This window comes from Lepidochelys olivacea, assembly GCF_965140295.1.
Source record: "Lepidochelys olivacea isolate rLepOli2 genome assembly, chromosome: 1".
Lineage (NCBI taxonomy): Eukaryota > Metazoa > Chordata > Testudines > Cheloniidae > Lepidochelys > Lepidochelys olivacea.
In genome coordinates this window covers 49,288,632-49,316,421 of record NC_140411.1, presented here as the reverse complement: position 1 = coordinate 49,316,421, position 27,790 = coordinate 49,288,632, and the positions used below count along the sequence as shown (strand labels likewise).

General features: G+C 41.8%; 1 protein-coding gene across 1 annotated transcript; it reads right to left on the bottom strand.

Annotated features, from left to right (window-relative positions):
- Window positions 1-10,724: 10,724 nt before the first annotated feature.
- RXFP2 (relaxin family peptide receptor 2) lies at window positions 10,725-26,435 on the bottom strand (the record flags this gene model as incomplete). The annotated part of the gene is given in 8 exon segments (XM_084621014.1): window positions 10,725-10,957; window positions 13,088-13,174; window positions 13,177-13,305; window positions 19,171-19,578; window positions 23,327-23,485; window positions 23,488-23,555; window positions 25,623-25,694; window positions 26,413-26,435. Coding segments are annotated over 8 exon segments (1,179 nt in total).
- Window positions 26,436-27,790: the final 1,355 nt, after the last annotated feature.

The following is a 27,790-nucleotide window of genomic DNA, read 5'->3' as shown; positions in this document are numbered from 1 at the left end:
TTATGTTTCAGGGCCTCCACTTACTACACCTATATCTAGCAACTGTGGTCTGCTTTCTCTCAGACCCTATTGTTCTTTCCTTAGATTCCTTCCTTCGGCTTCCGGCTCCACCCTCTCTAGGTTAACCATCTTAAACTCCCTCTTTCCAAGGAGAGGCTACAGACTACCTAAACTCTGTAGGCCCCCCCCAACACACCTCCCTTTACTAATGAAGTGACTGCAGATTACATCCCCTGAAGCCTCTTTGTGCTGCTAACTTCCTGGCTTTATACCAGCCCCATCTGTTCCTTCTCAGCTGGGCTCCAGCTGCAATCAGCCTCTCAAGCTCTGGCTCTCCCCCAGGTGTAGACTTTCAGGTTAATTAAACCTACTTTAACCTGCTCTGCCTTGTGTGGGGGTGAGCACCCCATCACCTGTTTATACTTATTAATTAGGCTTTGTATATATAGAGTCAGAGATACCAACTTTCACTAGCAAAAAAACCAAAACCAAAACAAAAAGAAATAAAAAAAACCACAACAACCACCACCTATCTTCTGCCTCATTCATTTACAGCTAGAATTTGTAAATTGAGTCTTTTGTGAAACAATAGCACGACACCTTTGGCTGCAGAGGAGAAATTGTTAAAAATCCCTACTCCATCCACCCCGCTCTTAAATTTCTCTGCCTCCATTAGGTGAGGTTTCCTGTAGGAAGTTAATATCTGCTTTCAGTATTTTTAGATGAGCGATAATTCTTTTTCTCTTTATTGGGTGATGTTCCAGGAAACACAATTTGTAATATTAGCCATAAAGAGTGCTTAGATCAAATATATCTTTTTGTCAGACACCTGGACGGTGTCATTGCTTGGGCCATTATTAACTCCAGGTCTAGGAAAGGTATATCTGGGTTCCCTTCATTACCCTAGGGACATGGTGGGGAGGGGAAAGGATATGGGATAAGGCAGACCAGGAAAAGAAAAAAGATAAATATGATGTGGGGAACAGACAGAGAAAAAGGAAAAAAGTGATAAAAATTGATCAAGAATCACATTAAAAATATGTAATTCTTATCTCAACTGAAATAGGACCTAAATCCAGCAGGTTTACAGTGGGGTGGCCTCATTACTCCCCTCACCTCTGCACTTGAGGTATAACAGGATTTCCTTTAACTTTATGAAGAAAAAATAGTCTCACATGATTTCTGCACTACTCACAACAGGAACAAAGAGGGAAGAAAGCTACCATCTAAACTTAAGAACAAGTCTATAGTGGATTGTGACATAATCTGATTAAAATATGACTATATAGATCATTGTTGAAATCACTATTATAAATTTGCAACATATCTTGTACAAAATGTGACATGTAAGATGTCTATGAAAAGGTTATGGTTTGCTGGTTATGATTATGCTATCGTACGCATGTATCATTTTTGTATTTGAAGTTATGAGTATTGGCTCTGTACCTGTATTTCAAATGTTTGCTCCTGGGGTAACTAACAAAGTAGTTAGCCAGCACATCTTGAAGAGACTATTCAAACTGAGCGGCCCATCAAAAGGACACTTAACTCACAATGGACAATAGGAGACACTCATTTACCCTAAGTGGACTGCCCTGTAAATGTGCTATCTAGAGTATAGGTAATGGCTTTCTGCAATTTCTGAGCAAAATTGGGCACGGACATATCACTTGCCCATGTGACTCCAAATTACCATCTTTTACCTGTAATTTTCCACTAGCTGTGCTGAGGTTTTTGTTTAAAACAATGGATTTCCCTCCACATGGCAGACGATATAAAAGGTCCTGGCATCCCTTCCATTTTGCCTCTATCCTGCTCCAGCCTCTGGCCTATGACCTTATACTAATGGGAGCATTTTAATCAATGGATTGAGGACCTTCCAATGATTTGGAAGCAGCCAGAGACTTGACTTAAGCCAGACTTTTATTCCATCCCTGCTACAAGCCTGAACCAAGAACTTTGCAATTACTGTATGTATTTAATTCCTTTAATCAATTTTAACTCTCACCTTTCTTCTTTTTAAAAATAAATCTTTAGATATTAGATACTAAAGGATTGGCATCAGCATAATTTTTGGGTAAGATCTGAATTATATATTGACCTGGATGTGTGGCTGGTCCTTTGGGATCAGGAGAACCTTTTACTTGATGAGACTGGTTGTAAAGAACCACTCACCCGTAAATCCAGTGTTTTTGGTGGTGACAGAACTGGAATACCCAAGGAAACTGCTTTTATGACTTTTTGTTAGCCAGTGTGGTGAAAAGAAGTTTACTTTTGTGGCTGGTTTGGTATATCTTATGGAAGAATAACCACCAGTTTTGGGTTGTGTTTGCCCTGTTTCTCAGCAGTTTGTCCTGAATTTGGCATCCTCAGTTGTGATCCACTGAGGAATGGTTACATGGATATATAAGAAAGTTACACACATTGTTTAAATAACATTATTCCAATGAAACTGGATCATTTGCAGCTAAGGATTCATTAGCAGAATAGTTCTGCCTAAACTTTGTCCCCTAGAGCCTTGTTCATGCTGGATAATAGTGTGCATGCCAGTGCCAAATACAGTAGTTACATCAGCCATGTCAATCAACACATTTATTTCAACTAATTCAACAAAAATAAAAACTAAAGAAAAGAACTTGAACTGATATTATTGAAAAAACAACTGACAGTCACATAACAGATTCTCAGTAATTTGGTGAATCATAACCAGCAATAATAATAATCCTTGGATAGGACTTTAGGAGATCAGATTTCTTTACAGTTGGGGAATTGAAAAGATTCATCATTAAACAGAAATCTTCATTACATTGTTTAGACCTGGCATCTCTTATAAGTGTACATGTAGGACAAATGGGTTGAATATTTCTGGCTTTTATAGTAAAAGAAATTAGATGAAGATGAAACAAAGTAAAATTATAGAGGGAGAAGAAAGAGGAGGAAGATTTTTAAAAAGGGAGAGGAGAGTTGGAAAAGGGTACCAGAAGGGAGAGTGCTTCACACAGAAAACAACAACAAAATCACACTTCTCTGTTGAGGCTTGCCAACCCATGGGTACAAGGAGTCCCCAAGCCCAGCTGAATGATTTGTTTGGACTGAGGATCTCAGAGGTGGATGTGCTCTCGGTGCACAGGATTCATGAAGGGGTTGGGGTAGGGTAGATGCAGGAAAAGCAGGTATGTCCATATTGTAACACTCCAATCTGCGAATAGCAGCAGCGGGAACCCATGGCTGCTTCTGGAGTCTGGGTGGAGGGTCAAAATTCAATCAGAGATGAGATCCTTCTCCCCACCCTTTTGATTTCCAGTTGGCTCCCTCCACTGGTGAAACCAGGGGAATTCAGAGAAACCAACGTGAAGGGAGGGGACACAATGGTGGATTTGCCCTGTATAGTTTATTGTGAGGCTGAGAACTGAATCTCACACTGCAGTGACTGATCTGGTAAAGTTGCTTTAGTGCATCCTGCCTGTATTTTCTGTGGGGGTGTTTTGCTGTAGTGAGATCAGACACCTTCTCCTTCTGCTGTCATAAAACTAAGCATCTTGGCTACCTTTTTAATGCTGAAAGTAGCAGAGAAGGAAATGAAGTAGTCCAAACTCAATCCTTTGGCTAGAGCTCTTGATCTATTGAATTTAACTCTGTTTTCCACCACATCTTTGGTATAATCCAGGAGAACCCACCAGCCTTCCATTAAGAGTTTTAATTTCACACATTTTTTTAAAGAATGAGTTCCTTAACACAGTATTTTAAAAACCTTACAATCATGGCCCAGGACTTTGCATTTGGAGGGGGTTTTGGCGCAAGGGAGCAGCGGGCTCTCTCAATAACTACGTTCTGATTGGGGAGAGACAGAAGCGCTGGCAGTGTGGTGGATAAAAATTCCACAGGCCTCCCTTTTTCCAGCCTGTCTGGCAAACCCACAATTCTCAGGTTGTTTCTCCTTGATCTTCCCTCAAGATCATTAGCCTTCTCCTGCAGTGCTTTAATAATCCTTTCCTGTTGCTCTCAGGTTATATTTATAGTACTCACTGTGTCTTCTAGTGAGGAGACACTGTTCTCAGCTTCCTCTGGTCTTGATGCCAACCAAGCCTTGCAAATTAGCTTGATGTGTCCTGGTAATAGTTTTGATCACAGCTATATCTTCAGATATTTTTCTCAAGATTGTCTGCTCACCTGAGATTTGTTTCAGCCAGTCCATAATTTCATCTAGTCTCAGAGGGGCAGCCTCTCCCTGGTCAGCCTTTCTGGCTGTAAGGGGGCTGTCTGACAGCTTCTGCTTTTTTAGGGTTTTTTGGCAAGTCTGGAGATGGAGCAGCATCCTTAATGGTATTTTAAAAAAGAGTTGTGGAATAGTATCTGATGAATATCAGATGGAAAAAAGATTCAGTTGTTGACAGTTGTGGATTTCAGGAAGTGGGGAAGGAAGCTGTAAAGCTAGGCAGCCACCCTTCCCCCAGTAGCTCCTGGAAGTCTCAGTCTTGTTTTTTTATATATACAAACACTATTTTTTGTGGGGTATTACTATTTTCTGTGGAAAAAACAAATAGCATCTTTGTTTTTCTACACATCTGGCATTCCCATATGAGCTCTAGCTTGTTCAGTGAAGTCTGGCTTCATGGTCCTGTTCCAGACTCAAGCAGTCTTTTGAGAGTTTGTTTTCTCTTGTTGTGAGACAATGCCACAGGCTCAACTTTACTCTCTGTTCTCAATGTCTTCCTTACAGTGGCACATTCTGCTAAGGTAAAAAGTTAGATTTAATTTGGTCACTATCAAAAAGGCACTCAGGCCCAGATACTCAAAGGTTAGGTGCCTGATACCATGGTGGGAGGCACAGAACAAGAACCTATGTAGAAAGACAGTATATTTTTAACATACTTGGAACAACTATGCTGTACTATAAGAATACCACTTTTTTTTACTTGAGCCAAAAAACATTATTTTATTGTAGCTTTGTCTGGATATATACACCACTACAAAACAAGTTAAAAGAAAGCCCTGACAGAATTTTCACTATAAGGTAATGAATGTGTGTGCAATAATTAAAGCAAAAGTTGCACTGCTTATTTAAAACACTGAAAAATAAAGTATAGGGATAATCCTGAACTAAAAAAGAGGATGGATAAGATGATCTTACCTCTCTTTTCCATCTGTCATTGTTATGAATCATTCATTAAAACACAGGTTTATAAATACTAGCTTCACAGATTGTTGTATTTTTTAAAAAAATGAATCAACACTGACTCTGGTTAATCCATTTTGAAGATTACAGGCCATATTCTCATTCCAGTCACCCTGAGACAACCACATTAGCTTCAGTTGATTTGCATTAGTGTAACAAGAGGAGAATTTGTCTCTAAGTTGTTAATTGTTGTCCATTATTTGCATAGTGGTTGGTATTTTATTTACTTGGCTCCACACTACGTGTTTTAAAGATAAGTATGGAGTAGTTCTAAAACTAAATACCTGTGTATTCTGCAGCTCTCTGAAGAGCAATCAGCAATAAAGCTGTGCAAATGTGAGTTTGAGCGGGACAAAGTACGTGCAACTAGGTGATGATATTTTTCAGGTATCACACAACACTTCCTGCCCGTTTCTTGAATCATGAGTTTACTATCACAGTGTTCATCCAAACTTATTGATGCCCAGTAGTAGAAATAAAGATTAACATAAGGTGTCTTGAAATTCAAATAAGATTCGTTTTCTCTTTATAGAATATATCAGTTACCCTGCCACCTCACCCACCTCTAGGGAAAAAAAGGGTCATAATATATTTGTTTTTATAGGCCCTTTCATCCAGGAAAAAAACCCCAGATATGTGGGTTCATGCCAATAGCTACTAAAATGCAGCCATCTACTGTCATGATAGGGTTGTGAGTGGCCAGACCTAGTAGTCAGAGCCAAAGTCCACAGTCTGGAGACAGGAGTCAAGAGTCGGCTGAGTCAGGAGGCCAAAGGCAGGAAACATACTGGAGGTCAAGAACCACAAGTTAGTTGCCAGGAGTCAAGTTGGGTTGCAATGCCAGATCATGCTGGTGGAGCAGGAGGGATTAGCAGGAAGCACAGGGCACACAGTCCAGACTAAGGTGGAGCCCAGTTGTTCAGACAGCTTCCTGTTCCTGCTGTTGTCTTAAGTAGGGCCAGTGGGCCAATCAGTGCCTCTGGGACTCTGCCAGTCAGACCTCTGGGGCAGTGCCTCATGCCAGGGCTGGGCTTCATGGGTCTGAGGTAAGTTATTGCCAGCAGGCTTCCACAAGCAGGGCTGGAGTGTGGCTGTTCCTGTGACCCATGCAGGCCTGCGTTTGAGACCTGTGGGTCATGACACCTGCCAGGTTGAATGCAGAATGTGTTTATGAGGAAATATTAGGAAAGGTTGGTATAATTACCTGAGCTGTTAGCCAGGACACCAGGCTCTTGCAAAAAAAAGTGCCATTGAATTCTTAATGACCACAAATCATAGAACCATAGGGTTAGAAGGGACCTCCAGGGTCATCTAGTCTAAACCCCTGCCAAGATGTAGGATTTGTTATGTCTAAACCATCCAAGACAGATGGCTGTCCAGCCTCCTTTTGAAAGCCTCCAGGGAAAGAGCTTCCATGATCTTCCTAGGCAGTCTGTTCCTTTGCCTTGCTGTTCTTACAGTTAGCAAGTTTTTCCTGAGATTTATTCTAAATCTGCTATTCTGCAGTTTGAACCCATTGCCTCTTGTCCTGCCTTCTGTGGCAAGAGAGAACAACTTTTCTCAATCTGTTTTAAGGCAGTCTTTCAAGTATTTGAGGACTGCTATCATGTCCCACCTCAGTCTTCTATTTTCCAAACTAAACATAACCAGTTCCTTCAGCCTTTGCTCATATAGCTTGTATTCCATCCCTTTGATCATTTTTCTTGCTTGTCTCTGGATCCTTTCCAGATTCTACACATCCTTTCTATACATTGGTGACCAAAATTGTACACAGTACTCCAGTTGAGGCCTAACCAATGCCCACTAGAGTGGCACTATCAGCTCCCATGACTTGCATGCTATGCCGCTGTTAATGCAACGTAAAATTGCATTTGCTTTTTTTGCAACAGCAAAACATCTGAAATAAAGTCACTTACCTTACAGTAAAAAGAAAAGGAGGACTTGTGGCACCTTAGAGACTAACCAATTTATTTGAGCATAAGCTTTCGTGAGCAAAAGCTTATGCTCAAATAAATTGGTTAGTCTCTAAGGTGCCACAAGTACTCCTTTTCTTTTTGCGAATACAGACTAACACGGCTGTTACTCTGAAATTTACCTTACAGTAACTCTGAGATACATTGTCCACTCGGATTCTAATGACTGTGTGCCAGTGTCCCATGTGCATAAGATCAGATTCTCTTTGCTTACCAATGCCTGTTGGGGCTGCACCATAGGTACACTCATGCCCCTGACTCAAGGGTGAAATAGGCCCAGCCACCCCTCAGTTCCTTTGCCAATACAGAATCCCACGGGTATAGGACTGTACATTAGCAGTGACAGAGGATGTGTTGCGGAATCTGTATGGACAACACATATCAAAGAACCACCTTTACTGTAGGAAAGTGACTTTCTTCTTTCTTTCTTCTTTGAGTGATTGAGTTCTTTCTCTTTGAGTTCTTTCTTCTTTGAGTGATTGTCCACACAGATCCTACACTTCGTGACTAACAAGCAGTTGTCTACTTGGAAGAGCGTATGAGGAGTCCTACTTGAATAGTGACTGCAGGACTGCTCTACCAAAGCTAGCATCTGGGCTGGAAAACTGCAGTAGGGAATAGCCAGTGGTAAGTGTATGAATTGAGCTCCATGTAACTGCTCTACAGATTTTAGGTATGGGCATTATTAGCCAAACAGGCATCTGAGGTGGCCTGAGCCCTCATGGAATGAGCTGTACTATGGGCAGGGGGATCTCTCCTGGCTACCTCAAAACAAGTTTTTATGCAGTCAGAGACCTATTTGAATAACCTCTGAGGGGATATATAGGTTGTCCCTTGAGCCTATCAGCAAATGCCATGAATAGCCTATGTGTGCTCCTGAATTACTTTGTTCTATCTAAATAAAATGATAATGCTCTTACAATGACTAGTGCGACACTTCACTTCACCCAGGCTAGAATGAGGCTTAGGAAAGAAAACCAGGAGGTGAATGGACTGATTTATATGGAATTCTGAGATACCTTGGTCAGGAGCTTTGGGTGAGGTCTAAGAGTAATCCTGTCCTTGTGAAATACTGTATGCAAGGGACCTGACATCAGAGCCTGAATCTCCCCTACCCTTCTAGATATTGTAATGGCCACCAGGAAAGCAGTTTTCATTTGTCAGGTAGTAAAGGGAGCAGGTTGCTAAGGGCTCAAAGGGGGGAACTATTTTCAGAAATGCATTTGAAAAAGATGCTCTGCAGAACTGAGTCCTCAAGAGATCATGTATGGTTTTCTGGAAAATCCCTACTGAGCTGGCCTGCTGGGGTGTTCTGAAGATCAGGAAGGTGCAGAGCTACCAGTGTGATCTGGTGCAGAATGCAGCATTCCCATAGAAGTATGGCTTCCTGACAGAGTGGGGATGATCTTAGTCTCCCTTGCCTGTTGATATACCACATTGCTGTTGTAGCCCTTCTGCCTGGTGGAGCCTGCAGCAACCAGGCCTGGGTTCAATATCTAGGGATTCCTTTTCAACAATACAACATGGAACTGGCTCGAGCTCCCACCCAGTAACCTGGGAAAATTACACACTACCCCTAGGGCGCCTCTGAGAGGCAATACTTCCCCACTCACAAGCACAGAGTCTGAATGTAGAAAAGAAACTTTTAATGAAAGGAGGGAAGTCACCTGACATTAATTAGGGAAAATGCCACAAGCAGGATTCATAATCATAAAACTGTGAGCAGGTCACCCACCCCAGAGTGCGTGGGGCAGTGTCTTCTGCCTCATCAACCAAAAATTCCTTTTCTGTGCCCCTCTCTGCTCCCTTATCACACCCCACGCACAGTGGTTGTCTTTGGTCAGTGAGGACCCAGGGTCAGTGGACCCAGGGAATCCACTGCATCTCTGTGAGTTCACCTCCCATCTGGTGAAGACAACATTTGGCTTGCTCCACCATCTGTGCGCTTGCTCTAGCTGGCTACTCCGCCAGCCACCATTCCGCTGGCCGCCTCACCAGCCGCTCATTGCTCTCCTGGCTGCCCCACCAGCCACCTGCTCGCTGCTCGCCCTCGCCGGCTGTTTGTTGGTCACCTTCTGCTGCCACCTGCCTCTCTATTGTGACCTCTGCAGGTCAGTCTCTTGAGGTTCCACCTGGCTCTCAGTGATTGTCAGCTCTTAGTGGGGGAACCTGAAGCAGGCTGGGCAGAAACGCTGTCCCCATCACAAGTGATTTCAGTTCTAGTGAGCACTTAACAAAACAAAAAAGACTCCTAATGGAGCCTACTTAGCTCTATCTTTGAACAGTGGGGAGGGGCAGGTTAACCCACTTTCATTTTACTTTTAGCTCCTGCTTTATTAAAAAAAATAAAAATAACACTCTGATGTCCTGTGTGATTGATTGGTTACCTTATGTGCTAAAGGAAATTAATCTCTGTGCAGAGAGCAAGCACAAAGCCTATATGTTACGTAAGTCCCATAGGACTTTAAATACAACATACTTGGCACATAGGAAGTATGTGAACACTCTGCCCAGCAGCCTATCTGACCCATGGTGAGACATATTAGCCAGACCCACACCATTCAACATATAGTGCAATATCACTGAGGCAAAGTCGTTTTGGAGACTGCTTCATCTATATCTATTCAATGTTAGAGAGACAATAATTGGGAATTACAAGTATAATTGCCAAAAATCACTGTAGAAATGCTTTAGAAATTGAAGTGAGTGAAAGGATGGACACTACTTGGCAAATTAAAAAAAAAATCCATGTGGCTTCTGGATTAGTGAACATTAACTGTAGCTTGAGACAAGAGGTGCCTAGCTACATGAGCTGTGACACCAGATTTTTGCCTGCTTGGCACTGGTTCACGGCCATAGTATACTGGCATGAATCGCTTTTCTAGCATTTCTAGGGGAGTACACTGAAGTAGAAATTTGAAAGGACATATTGTCATCTGGTGATCCCTTCAGAAGTAGCCAATGGCAATCCTACTCTTAGATGGCTACTTGCTAAATGCACTGGTTGCCTTTTTAAATTCAGGTTCCGACCTCTCATTACCCTTTGAATTGTACCCAATCTTGACCTCGAGAGTCGGTGCTGAAAAGTCACAGCTGCACTGTTGTTTTGGACCAGTTCTGCTTCCAATTTTCCTGATGACAATAGGATTACTGCATGACCTCAAACCTTATAATACTGTCTAAAACATTTCAGGGTGTAAAGTTTAATGGCTACTCCAATTCATCTCCCCCTTCCCCCACACCACATAATGTCTGTAAGGACAAGCCAAGCCAATTTAGTCTCTGCAGGAATTAGGGCTTCATGGGGAGTGGGATGAATAATGAAAATGCCTCATTATTTTCAGCCCCAACCCACAGTGTGCTTGCACTGAAACCTTTACATGAAACTGAAATGATAAAAGCAACAGCTGTCATTTTATCTTACAGGAAGATGAATACAAAGATGGTAATGACAAAGACATTTCAAAATGAATCTCAAAAAGATTAACATAGCTAATTCTGATACTTCCAATTCCCATGCTCTTGCTGAGAAACCGTAAATTAACTTATTTACTCAGCCCCCAAGAGTTATTTGTTTAAAAACCCAAGTCTAATCCAAGAGAGGAGGCATGAATTAAGGAATCATCTGTCCATACTATTGAAGTAGGCAAGCTTTTGCTGTCATTTTTGAAAACCGACCTCCTTCGATGTTTCTGCAGTAACTGCTTTAACTTCTCCTTAAAGAAAGTGGTGGTGAGAATGTAGAGAATTGGGTTCAAGGCACTGTTTATTGGCAGAATAAATATCACTATCCAGGAAGTGACAGTGCCTAGAAAAAAACACAATGAAATACAGAACTTTAGAAGATAATCAGCGTTTTCTTTTGGTATGAAGTACATAGAAGCAACAATGTAGTGTATTTTAAACTCAACACCTTTTGCTGTATTGAATTTTTCAGAACTATAATATAAAATCATTTTTATATGAAAAGGGCTTGAATATACACTTTCTATTGGGTTCTTTATTAAGCATAGCATGGTTTTTAATGGAAGAGGGGAAAAAGGCATAAATCTGAAATATTTTCACAAAAGCTAGGTTGTTAACCTGTGTGCTATGGCCAAATACGCTCTCATGTATTTACTGGCTGTCTATTGAAATAAAGCCCCGATTTAGGAAAACACTTAAACATGTGCTTAAGTCCATCTTTAGTCAGGACAGTACTTAAGCATGTGCTTAAATTCCATTGACTTCAATGGGACTTAATCAAACTACAGACATTGCTAATACTAATACCAATACCTAGCTCTTAAAGTTAAACGTGTGCTCAAGCGCTGTCCTGAATTGGGATGCTTTCCTGAACTAGGGCCTAAGACATGGGGGAAATAGGCTACCTGGAACACATATATGAGAGCCACAATTTCTTTTCAACCATCCAAGTTTAACCACTTTTCCTACTGGGATACAAATCTTTTTCCAGGCAATCAGTAGGTTTCCTGACAGTCTGCAGTGTTTGTATAATGCCTTTGTTAGCTTCATGGTGAAAGCTATTTACCCGACTTTTATGCAAAATGTGAGATGTCAGTTTTCTAGAAGTATAATGGAAAGGCAAGGTGCTTTTATTAAAGCATTATCTATCAGTAGTTGAATAGTTAGGGATCTGTCAGTGTTTCCCCTTTGGAGTTCGGATTGGCTGAAAAAGTCTCTTAGCATATTTATATTTTCCAAGTGGGCAAATAACTGGACTTATTTTATGTATTGTGAGATTTTGTAGCCACCACAGTACAAGAGCTTTGTCACTGTATAATTCAGGTGAGTGCTCAGTTCCTTACATGCATTTTGAGAGGGGCATGCCTTAGTTTGAATCTAATTTCTGAACACAATGAAGTCAAATGTTTTGGCAAATATTTAAATCCTGACAGCATAATCCTTAGGTCCTTCTTCAGACAAAACTCCCCCCGAAGTCATAGAATCATAGAATATCAGAGTTGGAAGGGACCTCTGGAGGTCATCTAGTCCAACCCCCTGCCCAGAGCAGGACCAATCCCCAACTAAATCATCCCAGCCAGGGCTTTGTCAAGCCTGACCTTAAAAACTTATAAGGAAGGGGATTCCACCACCTCCCTAGGTAACGCATTCCAGTGTTTCACCACCCTCCTAGTGAAAAAGTTTTTCCTAATATCCAACCTAAATCTCCCCCACTGCAACTTGAGACCATTACTCCTTGTCCTGTCATCTGCTATCACTGAGAATAGTCTAGATCCATCCTCTTTGGATCCACCTTTCAGGTAGTTAAAAGCAGCTATCAAATCCCCCCTCATTCTTCTCTTCCGTAGACTAACATCCCCAGTTCCCTCAGCCTCTCCTCATAAGTCATGTGTTCCAGCCCCCTAATCATTTTTGTTGCCCTTCGCTGGACTCTCTCCATTTTTTCCACATCCTTCTTGTAGTGTGGGGCCCAAAACTGGACACAGTACTCCAGATGAGGCCTCACCAGTGTCGAAGAGAGGGGAACGATCACGTCCCTTGATCTGCTGGCAATGCCCCTACTTATACATCCCAGAATGCCATTGGCCTTCTTGGCAACAAGGGTACACTGTTGACTCATATCCAGCTTCTCGTCCACTGTCACCCCTAGGTCCTTCTTTGCAGAACTGCTGCCTAGCCATTCGGTCCCTAGTCTGTAGCGGTGCATTGGATTCTTCTGTCTTAAGTGCAGGACTCTGCACTTGTCCTTGTTGAACCTCATCAGATTTCTTTTGGCCCAATCCTCCAATTTGTCTAGGTCCCTCTGTATCCTATCCCTACTCTCCAGCGTATCTACCACTCCTCCCAGTCAATGAGAGTTTTGCCTGAAGAAGCACTGGGCAAGCATTGCAGGGTTCAGACCTGTATAAATATTTGAAACTTTAACCAAAGAAGAAATAAGAAATCACATTCTCAAACAGCTGACTGGATTTACCTGGAATTTCCACCTGGTATAGGGAGAGGATTTTTATAACAAAGACGGGAATCCAGTAGATGGAGTCAGTGAATACTATAAAAAAAATTGATTGGCAACAGCAGCATCCATGTGAATGTTGTTTCTTACTTCTGATGTCTGAAGGGCAGTTTTTTGAATGGAATAAAACATACTGACATATGAAAACACTATTATGATGAATGCTAGTAGGTTCACACCTGTTGGAAAAAACAGAAGATTCAAAAACAGCAAATCCTATAAAAGGGATATCCTCATATCTTACTTGTCTCCCACCATTTTTATATTCTTTCTTCCTTTCTAACTTTATTATAAATATTCATCATTGCAGATAGTTTTTTATTGTTAGAAATATGTCCTATATATTTTCTGCTGTCACAAAGTCGTCTTATGTACATGTACAGATGTACTCCCCTCTGTTACATAGTGTGAAATGAAGGACTCTGCAGTAACTTACTATAGAAACAGATAGCTTCCAGAATTCCCCAGAGGTCTGAGCCCCTGACTAGATATGCTCCAATAAGGCTGGAACACAAAGTATCTGCGGGAATCCTGCATATTGCTGAAATAATGGCATAGTTACTGTGGAAGGGCCAAAACCAGCTGATACTTGTACTAGCCCCAGAACAGCTACCTCAGCTCTGTTCAAAAACCTACCACAACTTACTGCAGGAGGAATGTACACAAAACAGGATTTGCAACTTGTTTCTAAAAGCCAGTCTACACTAGCATCATATCGGTGTTTAAGAAGTGGACTTTTAGCAATGGGCCAAATTCTGTTCTCAATAAAGGGGGCTGCTCTGGATTTACAACAATGCAACCAAAAACAGAATTCTCGTCCAATTATTGCTAATCTTCTTATAACTCAGTTTTGCTGGGTAGGTGGTCTGGATGGGGCCAAAATCAGTTTAGACTATTTTTCAAAAACAAGCTATAGCCCAAATTTCATTTGACCCTGACAAACAGTGTTATAATACAGTTTGGTCAGAACCATGTTTAAACATTGCGCTAAGGCACCTATAAAGAGGAATTCAGCTTATCCCCATATGGTTAGCTACAGATGCAAACATGAGCCATGTATTATTGTTGGGTGTGTGTATAGATTTGTGACGGTGAATAAGGAACTCAGGATATTGCTACTCAAAATATCATTGTCTTGAGCCCCTGTGCCCACAGTGGTATAATCTGCTGGAATGCTGGCCTTCAGGGCTCCTCCGGTGCACTCAATGCAGGTTTTGTAAAAACATAAGAACATAAAAATAGATATACTGGGTCAGACCAATGGTCCATCTAGCACAGTATCCTGTCTTCCAACTGGCCAGGGCCAGATGCTTCAGCAGGAATGCACAGAACAGGGTACTTGATCGAGTGATCCATCCCCAGTCATCCAGCCTTAGCTTCTGCCAGTCAGAGGTTTAGGGACAACCAGAGCATGGGGTTGCATCCCTGACAATCTTGGCTAATAGACATTGAAGGACCTATCCTCCATGAACATATCTAGATTTTTTTTCAGAATAACAGCCGTGTTAGTCTGTATTTGCAAAAAGAAAAGGAGTACTTGTGGCACCTTAGAGACTAACCAATTTATTTGAGCATGAGCTTTCGTGAGCTACAGCTCACTTCAGCGGATGCATACTGTGGAAAGTACACAAGACGTTTTTCATGGTTTGTGTGTATAAAAACGTCTTCTGTACTTGCCACAGTATGCATCCGCTGAAGTGAGCTGTAGCTCACGAAAGCTTATGCTCAAATAAATTGGTTAGTCTCTAAGGTGCCACAAGTACTCCTTTTCTTTTTGTAGATTTTTTTAAATTCAGTTATATTTTTGGCCATCACAACGTCCCATGGCAATGAGTTTCACAGATTGACTGTGTGTTGTGTGAAGAAGCACTTTGTTAGGCTGTCTATTAATTCCACTGGGTGACCCCCTTTGTGTTATGTGAAGGGATAAATAACACTTCAGTATTCTATTTCTCCACACCATTCATGATTTTGTGGACCTCTATCATGTCCCCTGTTAGTCATCTCTTTTCTGAGCTGAACAGTTTCAATCTTTTTAATCTCCTCATTTTGATGCCCTTCTCTGCACTCTTCCCAATTCTAATGTATCTTTTTTGAGATGGGGTGACCAGGACTGCACATAGTATTCCAGATGTGGGTGTACCATATATATTTTATAGTCGCATTAAGATATTTTCTGTCTTATTATCTATCCCTTTCCTAATGCTTTCTCACATTTTTTTAGCTTTTTTGACAGCTGCTGCTGCACATTGAATGGGTGTTTTCAGAGAACTATCCACGATGGCTCCGAGGTGTCTTTTTTCAGTGGTAACAGCTAATTTAGACCCCATCATTTTGGAAAATATAATCCCAACTATACATACAATGTGCTGTACTTTGCCTTTATCAACACTGAATTTCATCTGCCATTTTGTTCCCAGTCACCCAGTTTTGTGAGATCCCTTTGTAACACTTTGCAGTCTGCTTTGGACTTAACTATCTAGGGCAGTGGTCCCCACACTTTTTACCTCATGCCCCCACTTACCCTTCTCTGTGCCCCCCAACCCGAGACAGGAGCGGGGCCATGGCTCCAGGACGGGAAGACACAGACAAGAGTAAGGGGGCTGAGTCTGGAGCCACAGGACGGGGTGGAGGTGGGAGCAGAGCTGAGGCCAGGGGCTGAGGCTGGCAGCCGGGGCCTTGTGCATAGGGGCGGGAGCTGTGGTGGGGAGCAGATCCCTAGGCGCAGGCCAGGCAGCTGGGGCCGCGGGTGTGGGGCCGGCAGTGGAGCCCTGGGTACGAGGCTGGCAGTTGGAGTTGGGACCAGAGCTGGGTGGTGCTCCCTTCCCGCCCCCCATAGAGGCTGACCCGGGCCCCAGCTGTGCCCCCCTGAACGTTCCTCTGTGCCCCCCGAGGGGGGGCTGCACCCCAGTTTGGGGACCTCTGATCTAGAATAATTTTGTATCATCTGCAAACTGCCACCTCACGTATACACATAGGAAGACATGGTCCATTCTGTGAAGAGTGCAGAATCTAATTTTATACAAGACACAAGTGAGTGTAACAAACAAAAGGAGGGAAAGAAGTGGGGGCAGGGATATGGCTAACAATAATAAGATAATCCAATTATATAGCCATGGCCAATTCTAGGGGCCAGCAAGCAGCAGAGTCAGTCTGAACACCAGTTTCCAGGGGGCGGCATATCGCTGTGCCACTTGGCCATTTTATTTTTTTGTTTTGCTGCTCCATGGGGTGCAGAAAACGGTTTTCTGCCCAGGCTGGCAAAGCCTTAGGGCCTTTACTGTACATAGCTGCACTGATGCACAACATGAATGTTCCAAATCTTTTGAAACCTTTCCATTTTATAAATTAGTAAAATCAGGTATCCCCAACCAGCATTCAACCTCGTCCTCACCAGGGATCATAATAGATCAAATCATCAAATTACAAAAGCAGATAACTTCGGTGCAGTGTAATAGCAGAAAATAGCAGTCATATAAGATTAACACAGAGAATCTGAGGAATCATTTCCCAAGCTAGGCTATAAATTGAACTGGGAATAAGCAGCCATAAAAAAACTAAATAAAAACTCTAGTATGAAATACACACCACCATGTCAAAGACTGAGCATTAGTCAAACTCTTGGCACACTGTCTTCCCTCTGCCCCACATTCCCTAAGCCACATTCATACACTGCCAAAATATTTATATTCCACAATTATCCCCAATTTTTGTCTCTTGGTCAGTGTTCCCAGGTTTTCTTTTAGCAAAACAGGCAAAAAATAACTATACACAAAAATATATACACAAAAGATCACACTCCCCTCCCCTGAGTCACAAGTGCGAGGGCAATAAACTTTCCAAAGACTACGTCAAACTCATGTAGCAATCCCCTGTTCAGTTAAAAGGGGAAAGAAAAAAAGAAAAAAAAAAAGGCTTCGGGTAATGCCACTTGGCAGGTATGAGCTCGCAAAGAAGGCCTCGCCTCTTTTTTCGAAAACAGAACCAAACTATGAACAATGGAAATCTTCTATGACGACAGGTTTCAGGGTAGCAGCCGTGTTAGTCTGTATTCGCAAAAAGAAAAGGAGGACTTGTGGCACCTTAGAGACTAACCCATTTATTTGAGCATGAGCTTTCGTGAGCTACAGCTCACTTCATCGGATGCATACTGTGGAAAGTGTAGAAGATGCATCCGATGAAGTGAGCTGTAGCTCATGAAAGCTCATGCTCAAATAAATGGGTTAGTCTCTAAGGTGCCACAAGTCCTCCTTTTCTTCTATGATGAGGCATCCTGCTGAAAAACCCATTATACTTAGCACTGATTTGGGAATACTGCACTTCCTTCTTCACTGAAAATGTTATGAGCTGTAAATATAAAAGGACACAACAGTTGCTGGTGAGGGAAGATGGCTCTCTTCTGTGTTCTTGCTATACTAAACTATTCAGTTTAAAGATTTCGGTTTGAGGCAGTTTTCCTGCAACTGAGAGAATGACCTTTTTGAGAGATCTTGATCTCTTCCCAGGAGGTTTTAGTACAACCTCAGGCAAATGAAGAGATAATTTTTGTTTTAGGCTCCAGTTCGGCAAGATTCTAAAGCAGCATGTAACATTAGTCACATCAGTAGCGCAACTGGGTTGCATTTGATCACTTTAAGCGCATGAGCAATGCACATATATAAATACTTTGCTGAATCAGAGCTGCAGTCATTTTTACTTGGGACTCAGTAGAGTCCCAGTCCTGCAACTTTTACTGACTCAAGTAAGTGTTATGTGAACAGTCCGTAATCATACAAATCATCCCATTAAGATACATAGGACCACTCTGTTGGGTAAGGACTATTTGCACGACCAGGGTTGCAGAAATAGGACCGGTTTTAGATATACTTTTATTTTTGTTGCATTCACAGTAGGACTGGCTCATTAAAAAAGAAAAATTAGAGGTTGCTGATCCACGTTTAAATTATTCCATCCACATACACTGTTTGCAAATTTTGGGGTTTATTTTAGATTGTTCCCCCGATCCCATTTTAAAGTATCAAAAATCCAAGGAGGAGTGAATATGGTTTTCAGTGCTTAATAGGAAGCTATCAAATTATTTTCTGGAAGATGATTTCCTATAAATATTTTATTGATATTAAAATTTGACAATAATAAATTCATTGCAAATACATTATTAAGACCTTGTTTGTTCTCCTCAATTGCCTCCTGTGTTAGACTCTTCTCATAAACAACTATTTTCTGTCCTTCCATTGAACCACTTTATTAAAAAATTTATTGTTCCATAGTATGACTTATGGATTAACAAATATATGTATATGTTACAAATATAGGCTGTGGTTACAGAAATCGAACCCGCCTCCCCGAGGTCCATGTGCTCCTCTCTTGCAGAAAATAGCATGCAGGGAGCAGAGCTGCACATAAAGACAGACAAGAAAATGTTGCAAGAGTTAGCACCGTATCACGCCAGACGATAAGCATGCAACTCCTACTTGTGGACTGTAAAGTGGACTTGGATAAAAATCCTCTTGTAGAGGAACACTGAGGATACCTCTCTGGGGAGAGGGATCCCCATTATTGTGCAGGAATACTGAGGATACTTCTCTGGGGGAGGGGCCCCATGTTATTAGGAAAAGACCGGTAATAGAAATGGAGGATTTGATTATTAGAAATATAGATATTTTGATGTGTGATGACTGGAGGAACTGCATGGTGAATTGTCTGCCAGGTGCAAAGATTGCAGACCTATCGAAGCATCTAGACAGACCTATATGCAGTGCTGGGAGCAGCCGGTGGTCAGGGTACATTAGGAAGAAAGGTAGAGGAGAGGTCCTGGAGGCCAAATTTAGGCTGCTAGGTAAGTGATTAAAATCCAGGACCTCCTTGGTAGCATTTTGGAAAATGCTTCCAGTTCCCCATGCAGGGCCAGTTAGACAGGCCGAACAATCGTTGGGACCACTGTAAAAATATATCTACTATACATGAGTTTACTGTAGTCTGGAAATCAGTTTTTGAATTGCAATAAGAGAAACAATAATAAAGACGTATGAAAATATTAAACTTACCAAGAAAAATCCCAAGAGAATACCCCTTGCCTCCAATTTCTTCTGTTTGATCAGAATAAAGTGGGAAACAAACTCCATTTTTTCCATAATACTTTCCAAAAAAATCCTCATCCCAAAATGGAATTATTGCTATTACAAATCCAATAAACCATATGGATACAAGGATTATTATTGTCTGATGCTTTCCTGGTGGGATATTACTGAAGGGAAAGACAATTACTAAATATTTTTCCAAAGTCAGATATGTCAACAAGACAGAGACCTCTGTAGAAAACATGTCCAGGAAACCCATGTTATGACATGGTAAGCCCTCCATCCACAGTACAACATAGTTTTTATATTGTCCACAATATTTAATGTCAGAGACTCCAATGGAGAACAAGTACACACCCATCAGACAATCAGCACCTACTTAAAAAGAAATTTTCACAATTTATTAAAAAGAGTAATTACATTTAAAGATTTATATACTAAAAATGTTCTTAGAATTGGCCAGATCCTGGCTGATATATGCAGTAATGTAATTTGACCCAGGGTTTGTGGCATCAGAATGAATTTGATGGAACTGGCTGAGATCATGCCATGAATACTGGTGATGTCAAGGAACTATGACGTGATCGGAATAACAGAGACTTGGTGGGATAACTCACATGACTGGAGTACTGTCATGGATGGTTATAAACTGTTCAGGAAGGACAGGCAGAGCAGAAAAGGTGGGGGAGTAGCACTGTATGTAAAGGAGCAGTATGACTGCTCAGAGCTCCGGTACGAAACTGCAGATAAACCTGAGTGTCTCTGGATTAAGTTTAGAAGTGTGTGCAACAAGAGTGATGTAGTGGTGGGAGTCTGCTATAGACCACCGGACCAGGGGGATGAGGTGGATGAGGCTTTCTTCCGGCAGCTCACGGAAGCTACTAGATCGCATGCCCTGATTCTCATGGGTGACTTTAATTTTCCTGATATCTGCTGGGAGAGCAATACAGCGGTGCATAGACAATCCAGGAAGTTTTTGGAAAGCGTAGGGGACAATTTCCTGGCGCAAGTGCTAGAGGAGCCAACTGGGGGGGGGGGCGCTTTTCTTGACCTGCTGCTCACAAATCGGGTAGAATTAGTGGGGGAAGCAAAAGTGGATGGGAATCTGGGAGGCAGTGACCATGAGTTGGTTGAGTTCAGGATCCTGACGCAGGGAAGAAAGGTAAGCAGCAGGATACGGACCCTGGACTTCAGGAAAGCAGACTTCGACTCCCTCAGGGAACGGATGGCCAGGATCCCCTGGGGGACTAACTTGAAGGGGAAAGGAGTCCAGGAGAGCTGGCTGTATTTCAAGGAATCCCTGTTGAGGTTACAGGGACAAACCATCCCGATGAGTCGAAAGAATAGTAAATATGGCAGGCGACCAGCTTGGCTTAATGGTGAAATCCTAGCGGATCTTAAACATAAAAAAGAAGCTTACAAGAAGTGGAAGGTTGGACATATGACCAGGGAAAAGTATAAAAATATTGCTCGGGCATGTAGGAATGTTATCAGGAGGGCCAAATCGCACCTGGAGCTGCAGCTAGCCAGAGATGTCAAGAGTAACAAGAAGGGTTTCTTCAGGTATGTTGGCAACAAGAAGAAAGCCAAGGAATGTGTGGGCCCCTTACTGAATGAGGGAGGCAACCTAGTGACAGAGGATGTGGAAAAAGCTAATGTACTCAATGCTTTTTTTGCCTCTGTTTTCACTAACAAGGTCAGCTCCCAGACTGCTGCGCTGGGCATCACAAAATGGGGAAGAGATGGCCAGCCCTCTGTGGAGATAGAGGTGGTTAGGGACTATTTAGAAAAGCTGGACGTGCACAAGTCCATGGGGCCGGACGAGTTGCATCCGAGAGTGCTGAAGGAATTGGCGGCTGTGATTGCAGAGCCACTGGCCATTATCTTTGAAAACTCGTGGCGAACCGGGGAAGTCCCGGATGACTGGGAAAAGGCTAATGTAGTGCCAATCTTTAAAAAAGGGAAGAAGGAAGATCCTGGGAACTACAGGCCAGTCAGCCTCACCTCAGTCCCTGGAAAAATCATGGAGCAGGTCCTCAAAGAATCAATCCTGAAGCACTTGCATGAGAGGAAAGTGATCAGGAACAGCCAGCATGGATTCACCAAGGGAAGGTCATGCCTGACTAATCTAATCGCCTTTTATGATGAGATTACTGGTTCTGTGGATGAAGGGAAAGCAGTGGATGTATTGTTTCTTGACTTTAGCAAAGCTTTTGACACGGTCTCCCATAGTATTCTTGTCACCAAGTTAAGGAAGTATGGGCTGGATGAATGCACTATAAGGTGGGTAGAAAGCTGGCTAGATTGTCAGGCTCAACGGGTAGTGATCAATGGCTCCATGTCTAGTTGGCAGCCGGTATCAAGTGGAGTGCCCCAAGGGTCGGTCCTGGGGCCGGTTTTATTCAATAATCTTCATAAATGATCTGGAGGATGGTGTGGATTGCACTCTCAGCAAATTTGCGGATGATACTAAACTGGGAGGAGTGGTAGATACGCTGGAGGGGAGGGATAGGATACAGAAGGACCTAGACCAATTGGAAGATTGGGCCAAAAGGAATCTGATGAGGTTCAATAAGGATAAGTGCAGGGTCCTGCACTTAGGACGGAAGAACCCAATGCACAGCTACAGACTAGGGACCGAATGGCTAGGCAGCAGTTCTGCGGAAAAGGACCTAGGGGTGACAGTGGACGAGAAGCTGGATATGAGTCAGCAGTGTGCCCTTGTTGCCAAGAAGGCCAATGGCATTTTGGGATGTATAAGTAGGGGCATAGCGAGCAGATCGAGGGACGTGATCGTTCCCCTCTATTCGACATTGGTGAGGCCTCATCTGGAGTACTGTGTCCAGTTTTGGGCCCCACACTTCAAGAAGGATGTGGATAAATTGGAGAGAGTCCAGCGAAGGGCAACAAAAATGATTAGGGGACTGGAACACATGACTTATGAGGAGAGGCTGAGGGAGCTGGGATTGTTTAGCCTGCAGAAGAGAAGAATGAGGGGGGCTTTGATAGCTGCTTTCAACTACCTGAAAGGGGGTTCCAAAGAGGATGGCTCTAGACTGTTCTCAATGGTAGCAGATGACAGAACGAGGAGTAATGGTCTCAAGTTGCAGTGGGGGAGGTTTAGATTGGATATTAGGAAAAACTTTTTCACTAAGAGGGTGGTGAAACACTGGAATGCGTTACCTAGGGAGGTGGTAGAATCTCCTTCCTTAGAGGTTTTTAAGGTCAGGCTTGACAAAGCCCTGGCTGGGATGATTTAACTGGGAATTGGTCCTGCTTTGAGCAGGGGGTTGGACTAGATGACCTTCTGGAGTCCCTTCCAACCCTGATATTCTATGATTCTAATACTGGGTCATGGCACCATGGTAAATCTATGAACTGCAGGTAACCAACACCTCTCATTTGACAATCACATACAGATAGGGAGATGGAACTACAAGCTAGTACTACTTGAGCCAAGGGAGAATTCTCTTAGCCTGAAAGTAGTATCAGATTCCATATCCTCTCTATGGGATAGAAGGGGGAAGCATCACACACTCATTTTATAAACTGAAGCCAGTATAAATTGACTTTAAGGAAGTTGCACTTGTTTATAGCAGATCTAAATTTGGCCCTGTGTTAATATTGTTCAAATGCAGGCTCTTAATTCCAAAATTATTGTTAGACAAAATATGGTACATTAATTTGGAGTCAATATAATTTATAATTACAAAACATGGAATTCATAAACCACAGTGGAGTTTACTAGCTGCTGGTGACAAAACTGAGAAGAATAAGATGGCATGGCACATCACAAAATGCATGCAATAGCCAGTCCAGCACTGGTTAACCTTTCTGTTTTCCTGGATGTAGAATTAACAGTAAACTTAATAAAGTGAAACAATTAGGCTGCATAGACTCTTCTTATACATTTTGACCATTTGAATTTAAGAGTTAAAAGCAACTTTCTGCTTATATTTAGAATATTGGAAAATGGGACAAAAATAGCAAAGTTTACTAATATTCTGAAGTTAATGCATTGCTTATATTTTTATCTATAACGTAAATGGTTGAATACTCGAATATACATAGTACAATGGTCTGTCAGTTTGATTTAAAAATAATACCACTAATATATACTTACAACACAACATTTTGATAGACGTGGTGTGCTTCTTGTTTTCAGCTCTGATAAATGAACTCATTCCAATGACAAAAGGATTTCCAAAACAGGTAACACAAGCTGTGACCCAGACAAATACTCGAAGAACATTATTAGCCAAGAGGTTCTCAAATGATGATTAACATCTGTTAATGGTGTGCATATTTGCACGTGGAGTGCATAGGAACAATACCAAAACTTTTTGAAATAGCTGAAAGCAAAGAAATGAACATATAAAATTGCTGTTCAAGCACAGGTCAAAGTCACAGTTATGTATTAGATATGCAATTACACATAAAGAAGTGAAACAGAGGAAATTCTAACAACCAAAATTATGCCTATTGTTTAAGTAGGAGGTGTAATGTGAATAGCATTTTGCATTAGTCAGTGTAACATGCAGCCAAGGTGTAGCCCTTGATCTATGGCTGATATTAGAGGTCTTTTTGTCAGCTCAGCTCAAAGGTGGTTTTGTTTTGAGAATGTGGCTACTTTGAACTTGTGACCCTAATGCATCCCTCTGCACTAATCCAATTCTGCTGCCTTACTTTTCTTCATACTGGGTTGACAAAGATGCAGATCTGTTACAATGTCTTGGCAGAAAAGATTTTGCCAGGGCACTACTTTGCTTTCTGCATTAACAGACTGCTGGTGTGTGGACTGACTGTAAGTTGATAGCTGACATTTAAGGCCCTCAGCAGACTGGGTCTCATGTATGTTACTGAGTTTCTGACAATTCTGACTTCTTAGGCCAGATGGAATGTGGTTTCTGAGGAAGGCCCATGTCTGCAGAAGGGGTGTGTGGGGAAAAGTTCATTCCCAATCTATAGTAAAAATAGTAGTAAGTTTAAAACTATTGACATTAGGACTGTTGATTAATCGCAGTTAACTCACACGATTAACTCAAAAAAATTAACTGTGATTAAAAAAATTAATCGCAATTAATCGTACTGTTAAACAATAGAATACCAATTGAAATGTATTAAATATTTTTGGATGTTTCATTATAAAGAGATTACACTACAGTACTTGTATTAGGTGAATTGAAATATGCTATTTCTTTTGTTTTTTACAGTGCAAATATTTGTAATCAAATATAACGTGAGCATTGTACACTTTGTATTCTGTGTTGTAATTGAAATCAATATATTTGAAAATGTAGAAAACATCCAAAATATATAAATAAATGGTATTCTCTTATTGTTTAATATTGCGATTGATTTTTTTAATTGTGCTTTTAATCATGATTAATTTTTTTAATCACTTGACAGCCCCAACTGACATATATTTACCGAAGGAAATATACATGGGTGGTGCGTGAACCACTGGCTGCGGGAGGCTAGCCCCCAGCCACGCCCTTCCACCTGAGGCCCTGCCCCTTCCGTGCCCCGCTGCCAGAGTCCAGAGCCCCCCGACCGCTGGCTCCTGCCCCAGGCTAGCGCCCCCAGGCCCAGAAGAGTGGGTACTGTGGCCACAGCCTTCCCAGCCCCAGAGCGCCAGGAGGTGCAGCCCCAGTCCTCCCCGCACCAGTAGGGCAGGCAGCGTGGCCACAGTACGTGCCCCATCCTGCTTTCCACTCACTGCTGCTCCACTCCCCCTGTGCAGTATCCACGGCTCAGGCTGGTGCCATGTTGCCCACCCTCCCAGTGCTCCGGGGCTGGGGAGACTGGGGCAGTGCCACCTGCCCTCCCAGCACTGGGGGTGTCCTCTGCCTTAAAAACCGGGGCGGGGGGGAGGGAGGAAGTGTTTTGTGGTTCAGAGGCATCCAATAGTACTATAAGCTAGGACATGTTGTGAAGCTACTGAGACATGACAGTAGAGGAAAATAGTCACGTGAAACACATATTACTGTCTGCACAAACATATACAGCTCTTCCCCCAACCAAAATATATGTACTCTTTGCATACAGTAAACTTCTGGGTAACTCTACCTCTCTTATGATATTAAGCACTTGAAGAGCTATTCTGCTTCCCAGAAGTATGCGTAACTCCAAGTAATCAGGCAGATATCCCCACCACCCCATGTCATAAAAGAGGTTACTGTGTGGGGAAGAGAGGAGTGATGCCCTATGGAAATATGAATTACATGGAGAAAATGTATTTTTCTTTATTTTATTTGTATAAAATGATATACTTAATTTGTTTTTGCAGAAACAAGACTCCATTGTGACAAATATTTTAGTATTTAATAATATGGAAAGGCTTAATAATCAGAGCTACTTTGTACATTCTTATATGGTAAAGAAATGTCACCATGATGTCTGCTATTATCCATATGTACATGTAGGAAAGATTCCTCAGTGGCTGAAACATTCTTGAATTTATATTTGGAATCTCTATAGTTTCCAGGTCTCTGGAAAAGAAGTAAATTTTGTTATGTATCAACAAACTTTAAAATAGTTTTTTATTTTAGTTATCACATCCTGAATTACACGAACAAGTGTATTTCCCAAATCACAGGGTAATAAGTAGTCTGTGCACAATATGCTGTTTCAATAAGACTACGCTTAGTATTTTGTTCATCACAGTGAGCTTGTTTATGGAAGAGTATAGAATCATAGAAATGTTTAGGACTGGAAGCTACCTTGAGGTTATCAAGCCCAGGCCCCTGTACTAAATGGTCTAGTAAACCTAGACCATCCCTGACAGGTGTTTGTCCAACCTGTTCTTAAAAACTTCCAATTAAGAGGATTCTACAACCTCTCTTGGAAGCCTATTCCAGAGCTTAATTTATAGTTAGAAAGTTTTCCTAATATCTTACCTGACTCTCTCTCTCTTGCTGCATATTAAGCCCATTACTTCTTGTCCTACCTTCAGTGGACATGGAGGACAATTGATCATAGCCTCTCTAATAAAACACTTAACAAATTTGAAGACTATTATCAAGTCCCCCCTCAGTCTTCTTTTCTCAAGACTAGACATGCCCTGTGTTTTTAACCTTTCCTCATAGGTCAGGTTTTTTAAATCTTTTATCATTTTTGTTACTTTCCTCTGGATTCTCTGCAATTTGCCCACATTTTTCCTAAACATGGCACCCAGAACTGGACACAGTGCTCTAGCTCAGGCCTCACCTGTGCCAGGTAGAGCACGACATTCTTGTTAACACACCCCAGAATGATATGAGCCTTTTCCACAACTCATCACATTGCTGATTTACAGTCAAGTTGTTATCCAGTATAAGCCCCAAGTCCTTTTCCGCAGTGCTACCCCCTAGCCAGTTATTCCCCATTTTGTATTTGTACATTTGATTTTTCCTTCCTAAGTGTAGTACTTTGCTTTTGTCTTTATTGAATTTCATCTTGTTGATTTCAGACCAAATTCTCCAATTTGTCAAGGTCATTTTGAATTCAAATTCTGACCTCCAAAGTGCTTGCAACCCCTCCCAGCTTGGGGTCATCCACAAATTTTATAATCACACTCTCCACTTCATTATCCAAGCCATTAAAAAAAAAATATAGTCCTGGACTCAGGACTGATCCCTGCAAAGCCATATTAGATACACCCTCCCAATCTGATAGCAAACCATAATTAAGTACGCTTTGAATATGATCTTTCAACCAGTTGTGCACCAACCTTACAGTAATTTAATCTAGACCATATTTCCCTGAGTTTGCTTATGAGAATGTCATGGGGGACTGTGTCAAAAACCTTTACTAAAAATCAAGATATATCATGTCTACTGCTTATTTCCCATCTACTGGGCCAGTAACCCTGTCAAAGAAGGAAATTAGGTTGGTTTGGCATGATTTGTTCTCAACAAATTCCATGCTGGCTATTCCTTAAAACCCTATTATCCGCTAGATGCTTACATATCTATTGTTTAATAATTTGTTCCAGTATTTTTCCAAGCATTGAAGTTAGGCTAACTGGTCTATCATTCTCCAGGTCCTTTTTGTTCCCCTTTTCAAAGGCAGGCACTATGTTTGCCCTTCTCCAATCCCAGAGGATTTCACCCATCCTCCATGAGTTCTCAAAGATAATTGCTAATGGTTCTGAGATTGTTTCAGCTAGTTTCTTAAGTATTTTCAGATGAATTTCATCAGTCCCTGCTGTCTTGAATACATCTAACTTATCTAAATATTCTTCAACCTGTTCTCTTCCTGTTTTGGCTTGCCTTCTTTCCCTCGTTAATTGTGTTCAGTAGCTGGACACCCTTAACCTTTTTAGTGAAAACTGAAGCAAAATAGCCATTAAACACCTCAGCCTTCTTGATGTCATCTGTTAAGGGGTCACCTTTCCCACTAAGTAGAAGACCTACACTTTCCTTTGTCTTTCTCTTGCAATCAGAAGAGGCCTAATTTCCTTCTTTAAATACATTAGGAGCCTTTTATGTCCCTTGTTAGGCTAAGGCGCAAAATGCGTTATGCCTTTCTGATTTTGTCCTTACAACCTTGTGTGTTTCTTTTATACTCCTCCTTAGCAATTTGTCCATGTTTCCATCTTTTGTAG